The sequence below is a fragment of the Aethalodelphis obliquidens genome, unplaced genomic scaffold (assembly GCF_003676395.1).
Source record: "Aethalodelphis obliquidens isolate GAN/ISIS:26980383/991018 unplaced genomic scaffold, ASM367639v1 scaffold11, whole genome shotgun sequence".
In the NCBI taxonomy this organism is placed as follows: domain Eukaryota; kingdom Metazoa; phylum Chordata; class Mammalia; order Artiodactyla; family Delphinidae; genus Aethalodelphis; species Aethalodelphis obliquidens.
In genome coordinates this window covers 44938022-44951901 of record NW_020837955.1, presented here as the reverse complement: position 1 = coordinate 44951901, position 13880 = coordinate 44938022, and the positions used below count along the sequence as shown (strand labels likewise).

The window sequence follows — 13880 nt, the reverse complement described above, 5'->3', positions numbered from 1 at the left end:
ACTCGACGTCCAGTGTCTGCTAGGGTCATGGGAAGAGCGGCCCCGGCCCCGGCTCTCGCCAGGTCTGCTGGGCCACTCCAAGCTCCTCGGCAGGAAAGGCAGACGCTGCGTCTCGAGAGCAGAGAAAGCTCAGGCTACAGGGCCGGTGAATGATCACCTGCTGGCTGGGACCCTGTTCTCAACGCTGATGGAATCACTGCTTCCCAACCTGGAGAGCGCGAGCCGTCTCCCGAGTGAGTGGTGGTCATGAACCTGAACAAACCGACACAATCAGCCGCTCCCACAGTTACCTCACCGCGGGAGGCACCTCAGATTAATGCGACCTGGCTCAACAGCCCAAGCGGAGCTCAGACGGGTTTACATGTAGCATGAAGAGACAGCCTGCGTGGAAGATAAAGATAAATGCACACGCGTCCCGCAGACTGACTGCAGCGGGGCGGCGACTCCTCGCGCCGGCGGACAGACTCACGCCCTCGCGTCCTGAGCATCTTAGGTGACTCTTCTCAGTACAGACACACAGCGTTTACCCACTAAACACGGGGCTACATTTTCTAGCTCTGCCACAAACATATGCTCTCGCCCATTTTCTTCTGAAATATGCTACCCTCCAGTTGTGTTTTTCATTTTTTTTACTTTCTCACGTTCGACAGGTACACAGATACAAAACACTTCCCTCTCCTCTTGACTGTATTATAGGGAAGCTAGAGTCACCCGCCAGAGCCGTGAGGGGTGGCAGAGGTGCGGGAACGGGCTGGGACGGCCGCGGGCGGGGCGGGACGGGGAGGGGGAAGCCGCCCAGCACAGGCCGGCCACCTCGGACTCAGAGAAGCCAGAAAGCAGGTGTCCTCACGATTCCCTGCTTAGTGACTGCGCAAACCCCTCGATCAAACCCAGACCATGCGGTGCTCTCGCAGGAACACTGGGTGGGAGGGACCAGGAGAAGCCAGACTAGCGGGCAGGGGTCGGGGGTCCACCAAGATGGAGAATCCCAGAAGACAGCAGAGCACGCATGGAGTCTTACCTTTAAAGTCAAACTGGGAGATGTTTTTTAAGGATTCGTGAAGAAAGTAAAAGCTTCCTAGTGCCTGTAGAGCAAACAGAGAAATGGAGTGAGGCCAGCACGGGAGCGTTTCTAAAGCAGTCCTGAGCGGTGACTAAGCCGCTCTGTGGGTGAGAAAAAGCGTTCAGCTCACTGCAGCCCAATCACAGCCCCCAAACTCAACAGTCAGCCGCAGACACTTCCCGACCCAGGACGCCAGGAGCGCCGGCCCTAGCCAACCCCGAGCAGGCATCTGCCCTGTGGACGCACCCGCCCCGCCCCCTGCCGCCTCCCGTCTGCTGCAGGGTCCAGTGGAGCAGAGGGCGAGGGTCGGGGCAGAGCGGATGGCTCCTGAGTGAGGACACGGCTCCCTTCCGGGCAGCACAGCCTCGCCGTGGCTCCCCCTGCCCCTCGGCGGGCCAGTCGCCCGCTGCCCGGTCCAATCCCTGCTCATCCTTCAGGACTGAGCTGCGACCTCAGAGCCTCCGGAGCCACCGGCCCTGCCCACCCACGATCGACAGCCCGAGCGGCCATGGAGCGCCCGCCGGTGCCAGGAGCTGCTCTGGGCGATGAGTCGGCCCTGCTCGCCCCCCTCAGGAAAAGGCCAAAGTGCAGGGACCGGGCTGGGGGGGGATGGGGCATCTGGCGCCAAAAGTCACTTATTTACCTGGGATTCAGACTTAACCGGGTGTGTGTGTGCGCGTGTGTAGTTACACATCTTTTTCGTGTGTATCCATGTGTGTGACGGGGACTCAGGCATGTGGTCAGTGCCGACAGGCTCCCCACGGCGCAGGCACAAAGCAAACGGAGCGCACCTGCTGCTTGCCGGACTCACCCATCGGGTCTCTGCCCCAAATCCTCTCTGAGAGGAGCTGGGCACCTTGGCGCACACACCCGAGGACCAGCCTCCGCTCTCTGTTCTGACCGCGGACAGTCAAGGCCCCTCCAAGAAGAGGGACGTGGGCAGTACTGGACCCTGGAAAGCTGCAGGACCACACCCACGAGCGAACGGATGTCTTCCCGTTTGCTTGGGTAAAGAAAGCACTCAGGAAATGCATAAGTAAATAACGCAATTGCAAAGATTTGAACTATTGCCTCATTGGATGTGATAAAGCTAACATGATATTAAGAAGTTTACAGTAAATAAATGGAAAATCAATTGCCAATGCAGGTGCAGAGCTGTAACTCACAGAGTCAGAAAATCCATAATTAGCTCTAATGAATATTTCAAGTCAAAGTTCAACTCAACTTTTTCAACGTCTGACCGACTCCATCGATACAGTTCAGGGCCCATTTGTCACAGGCTGTGAGGACAGGTGGCGGGAAGCAGCCTGCCGACGGGACGCCGGCTCGCGGGTCCTCTGACCCCGCACCTGTCAGCAGTGTGTTCGTCATGTCTCAGAGTATTGACTCCTTGCCTGTTTTGCTAGAAACAATTAAAATACTTTTTACATATTTATAAACCTGACTGTCAAGAGTGCTTATTAATTCTCCATTAGCGAAATGCAGTCCAGCCGCTCCTGTGGCCCCGGAGCAGCAGACACAGGGCGGGCGCCCTGACCTCTGGCAGCAGGATGGCCTCAGGGGTGGCCTCACCCGCGGCTATGGGGACCCAAGGCCAGAGTTCTCGCGACAGGGCTCTGAAGGGGTGCTGGGTGCGGACCGGATCCGGCCCGTGTGGCTCCTGGTCCCACCTGCCCGGCTCCACTGGATCCTCGAGGGTCTGCAGTGCTGCGAAGCCAGTCCCCTGCCTGGAGCAGGTTGGCTAACGGCTGACGGGACCACAGGCCACACCTGGGCGCTCGTTTGCCTGCAGGAGCTGAGCTCTGAAAGCTGCAGGCCGCTCTGCAGATACACAGAGCCAGGGCACGGGAGGGGGCCGCAGGCAGACGTCCCCCACGCTGGACAGGAAGCCACGCGTCCGCAGACGTCGGCGAAATGTGGATTTGCGAAGGGCACCACGGACGGAGCCGCCGCCCACCCGCTGCGGGCCGGGGACTCACCGGCAAAAGCTACTGCTTGGAAACACCCCTCCACCTTTTATTTGCAAACTGATCAGACATTCATTAACCGATCATTTCTGCGCCGACGTTAGCGGCCCAGGTACAGGTTAGCCCTCGGCCCCCACGTCCAGTTGGCTCTCAGACAGTTCCGAACCCTCAAGTCAAATCGACTGAGCAGGAAGGGGCACAGGAGCGAAATGTTCTTCTCCGGATGCGATGAAAGAGGAAACCATACACGTGCTTCTCGCACACAACCCCAAGGCGCTAACAGTGCCCCTGAGGGCACCGTGGGAACAAGAAGGCCGGGTCTCAGCTCCCAGGGCGCCTGCAGAAGGGAGCTTCCCTCCTCCAAGTCCCAGGGAACACCCACCGCCATCCCCCAGGCAGGGGGCTCCCCGAGAAGCCAGCTGCTGCATTCTAGGACAGGAGAGGGCGAGCCAGGGGGTCACACACAGCCTAGGGCCAGGGAATCTGCCCATCGGGAAGGCCAACTGCCTTTAAATGCAACACAGCTCCTCCCGGAAGGCACTACGTTACACTGTTTCTACGGATAAAGCATTTTCAACATGTCATTTTTTAAAAAAATAAAATAAATACATCTGAGAAGACGATAAAAACTTCCTAAGACACAGCTGATAACTAATGCTCAAGCCTGCAGCAACCACAGAACGGGAGCTGCTCTGCGTTAGCATCGGTGGGCGTGGACGACTCACGGCTGGAAAGGCCCCTTGGTTTGGAGGTTATGATGAACGCCTGACATGTCACCTGCTCCATCCTGGGGAGCAGACAGCGCCCCGTGGACACAGGGCCCCCAAAGGAGGTACGGCCCTGCGTGTGCACACGCGCTGTGGCGTCAGGGAAGCAGCTGTGCTCAGCTCAGCACTGACAGTCCAACAGGATCAGACGCAAACATCTCCGCCCTCGGAGAACAAAGTTCAGGACGCGAGAGGCTGTGATGGGGACCCAGCCATGGGGAGTGATGGGATGTGGCTGTGATGGGGGACCCAGCCCTCGTAACACGGGGGACCCACAAGGTCTGAGCACACAGCCATGGGGAGACGCACAGCTCCACAGCCTCACAGCGAGTTTACATCCAAGGGAAGCCGTGCATAAACACACACACAGAGCTCTCTCTCGGAAGCCGGGAAGGCAGGCGGCGCTGCCAGAAACACCAACAGACCCAGCGACCAAATGCCTAACAAGGTGAAGACACACTCGTGCTCCAGCCCTGCGGTGGAGCGCTGCACAGCAAGGAGAACAAGCAAACCACGCCGAAAACCACACAGGGGCTTCGCAATGTTGAGAGACGAAAGCTCCTGCACCCTCACAGGGCGTGGCGCCCAGGTAACAGACACAATCAAAAGAGTGCGTTTAAACAGAACGAAGGAATAAAGAGATCGGCACAGAAGTCAGCATGGGGGTTATGGGGAGAGCAGGGCACTAAGCAACTGCTCTAGAAAGGCCTTAGGTTGTGTGGGGGCTTCCAAGGCGTCTGCTGTGCTGGACACTCCCAACGCAACTGTCCCCCCAGAGGTGGCTGCCATCCTCAGTGTCGGTGACCGAGGTCAAGGGCACCCCTGGAAGGGCTCAGAGCCTTCACCAACTTTATCTGCACCATCGTACCTACTCCCTCCTCAGGAACTTGTTTTGATGACTGTAGCTTTGTAGTACAGTCTTAAGTCAGGGAGTCTGAGCCCTCCAGCTCCATTTCTTTTCCTCAACATTGCTTTGGCTAAGGAACTTGTTTTATTTTCCATTCAAAGTTCTATTTGAGAAACGTTTGATGTTGCAACATGTAACATTAGCTTATTTTTAATGCTATAAGATCCAATATACAATAATACTGAAAGTTATTTATCCAGTTTTGCTGTTGGACATGAAGACTGCTTCCAAAGTTTTCACTATTAGAACCAATACTAAAACGAACATTGCACGGTGTCCTTGAGCACATGGGAGAGATACACACCCGCGTGCATTAAATGTGCATGTACGTGTACGTGACATGCGGCTGGGGGTTCTGGGTCACGGTGGATGGGCATCTTCCACACAGGTTTCTACATGGCGCCCAGCAGTGCCTGCTGCCCCACACCCTCGCCAGGACCTGGTGCCGGCACACCTGGATCTCTGCCAGCCGACTGGGGTGAAATTACACATCACTGTCATCTTATTTGCATTTTCCTTAGACTCGTGCCGCTGAGCACCTCTTTTGAAGAGGAGTGGAAACTTGGGTTTCTCCTGTGAACACCTTATTCTTATCCTTTGCTTATTTTCTATTTCCCTTGTCTACTACTTGTATTACAGAGAATTCCCCCACTCCTTGTGGCTTACCTAGTCAGTTTTTTATGGTATCTTCCATGAAATGAAAGCCTTTATTTTTAAGTAGTCAAAGCAGCCGACATAGTCCTTTATGGTTCCGCCTTTACGTCTTGTTTGGAAACAGTTCCCTAGTCTGATCCCACAATGAGTCTCAATATTCCATGTAAAACGTGTAAGGCTGTTTCTTTCCCATTTAGGTTTTTACAATAACAGGGACTTACTCGTGGGTATGGCACAAGGGGAGATCTAGCGTTACTTCATTCCACATGGAATTCCACACTGTCCGGTTTCCCCTTTACGTATGTGACGACTCATTTACCACATCTCCATCCGTTTGGGGATCTGTTCTCTGGGCTCTCGGTTCTGTTCCATTGGTCTATTTCTAATAGCACTTTTTCCTAGTTTAGCTTTATAATAAGTCTTGATATTTACTAGCATAAATAAATGCCCCGTTTTGCTTTTCTTCACAATTGCTTCTGTGATTTGGGGCCCTTTATACTTGCATATAAAACTCCAGAACAACGGCCAGATTACACCCGAAACATCCTGCTGGGGTTAGGATCACACACACAGATCGACTCGGGGACAGCTGACGTCTTGGTGATACTACTCAGTCTTCCTGCCCATAAACATGACATATCTCTAACCACATTGAGGTCTGGTTTCTGGATGGTTAAAGCAGCCAGTTGCTTTAAGAGATTTTAAAATGTTAAGCCAGTCTTGCGTTCTTGGCGTCGGTCTGGCTTGATCACGATGCCCATGTTCACACCTCGCTGGATTCTGTCTGCTGTGCCGTGTCCAGGGTGTTGCCTGTTCCCAACCTGGTCTCTGTCCTCACCACCCGTTGAAATCACTAAGCCAGGTCTTCGTGCCGGCCCAGCTGCAAACCCACAGGAGACCTTCTGGGACCCTGAGCTTCCCAGCAACATGGGACCTGTCCTCCTGTCACCAACCCGTCCTCCTGCACGGGTCTTCATTTTGGGTGTCAGGACACCACTCTCGGCCTCCCCGGGGTCTCTTCCCCAGCTCCACGTGGCAGCAGCCATCAGCTCACCCTGCAGCGCCTGCCCCGGAGGCCAGCCTCAGGTGCAGGGCACTCAGTCCCCAAGCGACTTCCCGCAAGAGTCCAGCCTCTCCGATTCAGACATTACGGCGCCGGTCCCCCTCCTGCTCCCACTGAAAACCTCGTTCTCTCTGGACACCTCCCGCTGCTTCTCCACCACCACGTCCGCCCCAAACGTCCACTCCCCGCATGAACTCCGCGGTTACAGAAACGTGTCTCTAACCTCCCCTGCCCCACACCAGGTGGGACCCTCGTTTCCTCCACTGCTTCCCCGCCTCTCCCCCACCTGCTGCCAGGGCCACCAGGAGTCTGGCCCTGTGCTCCTCTGCTCTCCCGTCACCCTTCCTCACGACAAGCCCGCCCAGCTCACAAAGCTCTGGCCACACTGGCCCTCCCAGGCCTGGAGATGGCCAAGTTCTGCCATCATCAAGGCATTACCTGCTGTGCCAGCTTCTTCTCACGAGAGCCTGAGGCCACAGGTTTCCATGGGAATAGAGCCCTGAGGCCGCAGGTTTCCATGGAAATGCTGCCTCCTCTGAGCAGCCCCCCCGGACTGCAGCCCCACAGAGCCCTGTCTTTCTGCAGTGCTGCCCACTCTGGCTGTGTGCTTATTCCCTTCTTTACCGGGAGTGGAGGGAGCTCCTTGAGGGTGGTCCGGTCACCTCTGAGTCCCCCGCACAAGGTCTGGCACGTGGCACGAATCCACCGGTCAGGCGAGAGAGTCGCAGAGGCGCAGGACACCCCGATGAGAGACAGGTCCACGGCTCTGGAGCCAACGCGCAGAGTTCAAAGGACAACCTAACGCAGCCTCCAGCGCCTCCAAGAAGCTGAGCCTGACTGCAAAGAATAAGGCACTTTCGCCAATAAGGGGAACAACCGCTTCACAGGAGTGAAGCCCCAAGACTCCGGGCTTAAAACAATTTAATAGATGCAGTAATAAATCAAAGCAAAGTTACGATAACATTCATTAGATTATAAACAAGGATAAATGAAACAAGGCTCCTGCTTCCATCAATGCAGAGCTTCATTGATCTTCGCCATATAATAAACTCTCGGACGGGCAGCCTAACTGGACAAGGCGGCACGACTGGATGCGTCAGCCCACGTCACCAGCAGGCGGCCGCGGGGACGCTGCGTTGAGGTGTTGCTGCTTCTCCGAGCAGCTCTGCGACCTCAAACAGGAGCTGACTGACTCTCCACGTCAGCCTGTGGGCTAAACGCGGAAGGACGCCCCCGGAACCCCGCTGACCCTGCAGCCCCAGTCCAGGCAGCCCGCCTGCGCCAGGGACGTGCGTAATGTCATTTGGTCTCCCGCCGACTGCGGCATCTGAAGTTAATCAAATCGGTTGTCCACTGTATTCATCCACTTACGAAGTTAATGATATTCTGTTGCTGAATTAAAAAGCATTTTACAAAGCGTGCACCAGAGCGGCTGGCATGCTGTGCCCCCGGGCGCTGGGCCCCGTCACAGCCTGGCTGTGCTGTCCCCCGTTGGGCTGCCCAGTACCCAGTGCCAGCACTGCTGTCCTGACGGGGGGCAAACCGCGGCGACGGCCACTCAGCGTCCCCTGGCCCGTGACAAACCCTACCAGGGTAACATGCTGCTAACCTTTCCCAGTCGCCGCGTGAAGAGGGCTGGCGTGTCACCAGACGGCCTCGCAGGCGGGCTGCGGGGAGGGCGCATCGCCATGGCCCCGCGCTGCAAGGACGCTGGTCCCACCCCAACCTGCGCACGGCGACCTTGGGCCCAGGACAGCCCTCCCAGAGAACCCACGCACCCCACAAACCGTCCGCACCATATCGAGCCGCACTCAGGCAGCGCGAAGTCTGGCCTGAGAGCCCGAGGGCGGCGCGGGGCGTGGGGCAGTGACGGGGGCCTCGGAGGGACGGTCAGCTTCTGAGCGGGGGGCGCCATCCCCAGGACATCCTGACAGAACAGGTGGAGCCGGGGCGCTGCCCAGACAGCTGGAGGTGGGCTCTGCCATCGCCTGGGACGGGGAGGGTTCGGGAGGGAAGGCGTCCAGCTCTAGACAAGCTGGGGCTGAAGTGGCCCTAAGACACCTCAGGGGGACATCAGGCCCGGAGTCCAGGACAGACGTTTGGGCCCAGATGTCAATGGGGTGCTTGGTGTGTGGAGAGCCCCCCAGGACGGACAAGAGCCAGTGCAAAGGGCAGGGGACAGGGGGCCATCAGCAGGGACACGGCGGGTCAGCGGGGACATGGGAAGGTCAGTGGGGACACGGACAGGTCAGTAAGCACACTGGGGGGTCAGCAGGGACAGAGGGAAGTCATGAGAACAGGGGGTCAGTGGGGACCAGGAATGGTCAGTGGGGGCCAGGCACAGTCAGGGAAGAGGACAGGACAAGGGCAGGAGGTGTCCTGGGGGTGGTCTTGAGGGGGCATGGCCACGGGGCCTGACCCGCCGGCACACTGAGTGCCCGGGGCTGGGCACCGAGCCCGGATCCCACGGCTCGGGGCAGTGGTGGTGTGGAAGAAATTGTGGCAGGATCCCGCAGCCGAGGATCCCAGGCAGCTGCTGCTCCCCGAGGGCAGGGACTCGTGGGGGCCCCGGACCCACCCAGCACCTGGGAGACGCTCTCAGATGCCCCTGTCCACGACCCGACACCCCCCTCCCCCCACGGAATCACTCGCTTTTGTTCAAGGCAGTATCTTGGACCTTCCTTTTCAAAAGGGAAATGCTACTGGCTTGGCCAGGAGCTGACGCCTGACAGCAGGTGGGAAAGTAAATCCGACCACGAGACAGAATTCACGCTGTGGGCCCGTCAGCCTCCAAGGCCAGGTGGGAAATGCCGCAGACCCCGAGCCCCGCGGCAAGCACCCGCAAACCATCTTTAACTGCACATCACCCAAGTATTTCGTCCCCAAATGAGATTCCTTTGCGGTATGAACGTTCTTTTCAATAATAATACCTTTGCAAATGGAAAGTTTTGATAACGAGCAAAGAAAAATACCAGACTTAAAATAACAACAGTTTTAATTATGAAATTTGTTGTCATACTTCCACGTCTAAACGATTTTACCAAGTAAATCAATCAACTTTATGCCAATTAAATTATGTAGAGAGTTTGCATCCTAATTATTAAAACAGCTCTGACTCTCAGCTTTTGTCTTCGAAAAATCATTAGCTTTTCAATTACAGTCTCATTCCTCCAAATGTTCTGGAGAAACAGGCTACGAGCATTATGGACGTAGGATTAAGTGAAGTAAAATGCATTTAAGAGCAGCCAACACGGACGCGCGCCGTTTACAAACTACCTTCTGCCATCAGAAAAGCCTGGGAATATAAAATGCTACTGAAAAAGTTTAATTGATTTTTAAACTTCAATTATATTGGGAAACTGCCACCTACTTCTGTTTCAAATAATTTAACCCAGTCCTGAGCCCACAGAAATGCTAAAACAGCAGCATCTGCAAAGGGCATGGCTCGCAGGGACCCCAGCCGCTCAAGCCTCACAGCCCTTTCTCAACGTGGCAGAGCCCTGCGGACACTGATTCCACTGACACCACCGCCTGCTCGTGCTGGTGCTGGTGGGTTTCAACCCCGCGTCTACACTGCAGGCGATCCTCCCCCCCACGTTCGCCCCGCACGTGCCCACCGCTCTCGGTCCTCCGGCCTCTACTTTCCACCTGGGGTCCTTTTCCTTCTGCAAGAAGAATGTCATTGAGGATTTATCGCCCCTTGGGTGGGTCTGCTGGTGACAAATCCTTTTTGGTTTCATTTGCATAAAAACGTCGATTTCACCTTCCATCCTGAAGGTGTTCTGTGGACCCGGGATCCTACGCCAGCAGCTTCCTTCTGGGACGCGGCCTCGGCTGGGAAGGAGGCCGTCGGCGTCACGGCTGCCCCGTGGGAGGGACCCCGTCTCTGCCCCTTTGTCCAGGGCTCTGTTCACTTTCACTATCATCTGTTGTCTGGACACAGATTTTGTTTTTTTATCCTGTTTGGGGCCCATTGGGATTGCAGAGTTTGTGTGTTTGTCTCTTATATGCTAGAAACTGTCACTTATTCTCTGTTCAAACACGACTACTGATGCCCTCAGCGTTCCCCTCAGCTCAAGTTCCACGTCTGTCAGACCACACACCTCCCACCCAACCCTTTGTCTTTCCACGATTCCTTTCACCATTTTCTGCTGGCCCACCTGCTGCAGTTCATTAATCTTGTCTTCAGCTCTGCAGTTTCTAGCCTTGTGATCTGGGCAAACACACCAGGAAAGCCTCATTTGTAGGGGTGCCCGGTCCAGTCTGCCTACAGAGGTCTGTGAGAGACCACGGACACAGTGTCCTCAAAGGAGCACCAGCGGCGCGGCCTCCTGTCCTTCCCTGGAGTCAGGGCCCCGCCAGCTGCAAACACCGGCCCCCAGGCTTCGGCGCCCGCGCTCACCTGCCCGGCCCAACGCTGACCGGCCGCCGCTGCCCTGGCTCCAGCCCATCTTCCTCCCCTCGCCCTCTTCGGGGGTGAGCAGCGCAGGGGTCCAGAGCACAGCCCTGCAGCAGCACCCCGTGCTCACGTCCCGCACCTGCCCTTCCTGACTTGGGGACCCCAGTCCCGTTACTGGGACCCCAGCGGTGGCGTGGGAGGTGCGCCCCGTGTCTGCTTTGCAGGGCCGCTGTGACCCGCAGCGGGCGGCGCCGGATCGGGACGCAGCCGCTCAGAGTTGACCACCAGGCCGGGCAGATGGTGAGAATCTTCCGCCACGCGGAGCCCCCGCCGCGGCCCGGGGAATACAACGGCACAGCAGGGAGGGGCGGTCAGCCGGGAGAGGCTCCCACTGTCTCTGCATCGCCCCCTCGGTGAGCCTGCTGCCCCCCAACCCCGCGTTGCACCAGATAAAGGCAGGAAGGCGGTGGCTCCCATGCGCCCCACATTTCACATCACGCGGGCAGCGTGATGCCCATAACGTGAAAGGAAGGCCCCCCCTCCCTTGCCTCTCTCTGAGGCCAGGTCACAACAGCCGCCCCCTGCGGCCTCGACAGGAATGGGACCTACTGACCCTACTCACGAGGTCACGGAGAAGCAGCGCGACAGCCACTCCTCGCCTGCACTCCCCCCGGAACCGCAGAGCTCCCTTCCCTTAGAAAGTAAGAGAAATCAGTGTTTCCTCAGGATAGAGAATCTAGGGGAGGAGAAGGTCGGGAGAGCTTTTCTCCATAAAAGAGGGAAACACTGGCCTGTGCGCTGATGGGGACAATCGGGCCCAGTGGGAAAAACCGATGGCGGGGGGACTCCTGACGGCACCTCCTAGGAGGCCGGTGGGGACACCGAGTCCCCCCAGCCGTGAGCCCAACGTCCCTGCACGGTCGGGATGGGGTGGACAAGGCCCAGGTGCACCCTGTCCTCAGTGGCCGGGGCCTCACACGTCCTGCCTGCCCACTGGTCACAGAGTCACTGGCAAACGATTGAGGGGAGGGTCTGACACGCGGGTGGATGCCGGCGGGAAGGGGATGGGGCTTGAAGTGGTGAGGGGGACACAGGGGGCCCGGGGCCGGGCCCGGGCAGAAGGCGGATCCGGAGGCCTGGGGGCGGCGCCAGGCTTTGGTGGGAGAGGGGATTCTCAGGAGGAGGTCTGCGGGCCTGGGCTTGGCCAGGGGTGGCCGCAGAGACTGCAGCGGGGTGGGGGCCGCTTGGGCAGGGACGCAGGACGCCCCTCGAGTGCTGGGGGCAGCGAGGGCACGGAGGGCAGGTCCTCCCGTGTGCACGCGCGACACTACGTGCACTGGGAGCCACTGAGCCACGTGCAGCCTCACCCCCCGACTCCGACGAGGAGAGCTGGGGCCACCTCAGGAAACGCACGTAACGAGATCAGGGAGAGCCATGATGGAGCACAGCTGCCCTGGGGCTCACAGCAAAGACCCCAGCGCTGCGAGCCTGTCATCCCCATGCCCGGACAGTCTCAATGAGCCTCTAGTGGCACCTCGTCCTGTGCCAAAGAGGAGAGCCCTCCTGGAGTCTGTCCTGCCGGCTGCCTCGCGACCCGCCCTTGACCAGCTGACTCCAAGGGGGCTTGGCGAGCACACGGAGGACTGGCTGTCACCCTCCCGCGGCTGTCAAGGAAAAGGGCCCGACAGAGCACGGCCACCTGTCCCAGGAGTGTCCTTGGGAATCGTCCTGCCTAGTTTATGAACCCGGGTCACTGAGGCCCCACCCTCCTCTGTAAGGATGTGCTGGCAGGTCTAAAAGCGGAGGGTTACGATAACATGCGTGTGCGTTCCCTCTCTTTACCGTCTATCTGCGCCTCGGGCGGGGCTGCAGGGGCCGCGCCTGTGACCCTCTGGACTGCCCACCGGGTCCAGTCGCTAGTGTTTCTGGCCTTTCTGTGCCCAAGTCCCCAGCTATAAAATGGGGGGATCACGGTTGCGCTTTCGGGACAATCCTGGCAAACAGGAGGTGCCCAATGAAAGCGAGTAGCGCTTGTGATGCGTCGGAGCGAGGCCGCTTCTGCAGAAGCCACAGAGCCCAACCAACCAGAAAGAGCTACTGCTGCGGCTGAAGGTCGGTGAGCTAGTCAAGACCAGTAGAAAGGAAGACAAGCCTGTAAGTCGCGCTGAAGAGAAACGATAAAGCCCTTCCAACGCTCCCAAGTGCAAATCCACGCTTCTCCTGAGCGAGGGAGCGGCGTTTCTTCACCTCCCCGATCAGGCTCTAATTCAATCTCTAGGCCGCTGTTTAAAATAAAGCCATCACGGATCCAGATTTTCATTCTTCCCTGCTGAGCTATAAAATCAATCATGTTAAGTTTTTATTACGTAACCTCCACAGAGTGAAACGGTTTGAGGTTAAGATATTTGATGTGCTCTGGCGCGAGCCGGGAGGAGTCTGTCAACGTGCTTCCTTCTGAAAAGGGGATGTTCCGCTTCATTTCCATGCTCTCTCCACCAGCAGCACCTGTACGGTCAGGGGTCGCTCTGACTATAAGAAAACTTAAAGGCGAACCGGAAGGAGGCAAAGGGCCAAGACTTCCTTGGTGAAAATGCAAGACTCTCAAGTCATGTCGTCTGAAAGGGGACCAAAGTGCCGCTTAAACTGGCCCCGCCACTCCCGCGGTCGCCACGCGCGGCCCAGATCCCCAGCGCAACTGAAAGACGGAGGCGTCTGTTGGGTGTGACCGAGACACAAGGAAACATAAAAGACACTTACAAAAGTTACACCTGAAAAATCTCCACTCCAACTTCTGGTCGATGTCTCAGCCAAAAGGTCACAGCTCGGAATTTGCTGGATAAATAAACGTTGGTGAGGCAGATGGATCACCGGAGAATTGATGCATGGCAGCGAATGAATAACCTGCAAATGCCGCCCAAACCCCATTATTTCCACTTTTCCAGGAGCCCGAGATTCATGTCCCCGCATGCTGCCAGTTCATTACCGAGAAGCATCATCCCTCTTCGGCTCCCGCCGGGCGGCGCGCAGCCCCTGGAGGGCCCTTTAATGTTTAATTCCCCA

The 13880-nt window shown here is 57.4% G+C and overlaps 1 protein-coding gene across 8 annotated transcripts in view; it reads right to left on the bottom strand.

Annotated features, from left to right (window-relative positions):
• Nucleotides 1–13880, bottom strand: part of INPP5A (inositol polyphosphate-5-phosphatase A) — a 177994-nt gene that overhangs the window by 60248 nt on the left and 103866 nt on the right. For 7 of the 8 annotated variants that reach the window (XM_027113021.1, XM_027113024.1, XM_027113026.1 and 4 more), the window contains one exon: nt 1022–1085. The exons of the other annotated variant lie outside the window; for it this stretch is intronic. In XM_027113021.1, the coding sequence (XP_026968822.1) occupies nt 1022–1085 (64 nt within the window). The remainder of the gene's footprint in view (nt 1–1021; nt 1086–13880) is intronic. 8 annotated transcript variants of the gene reach the window in all.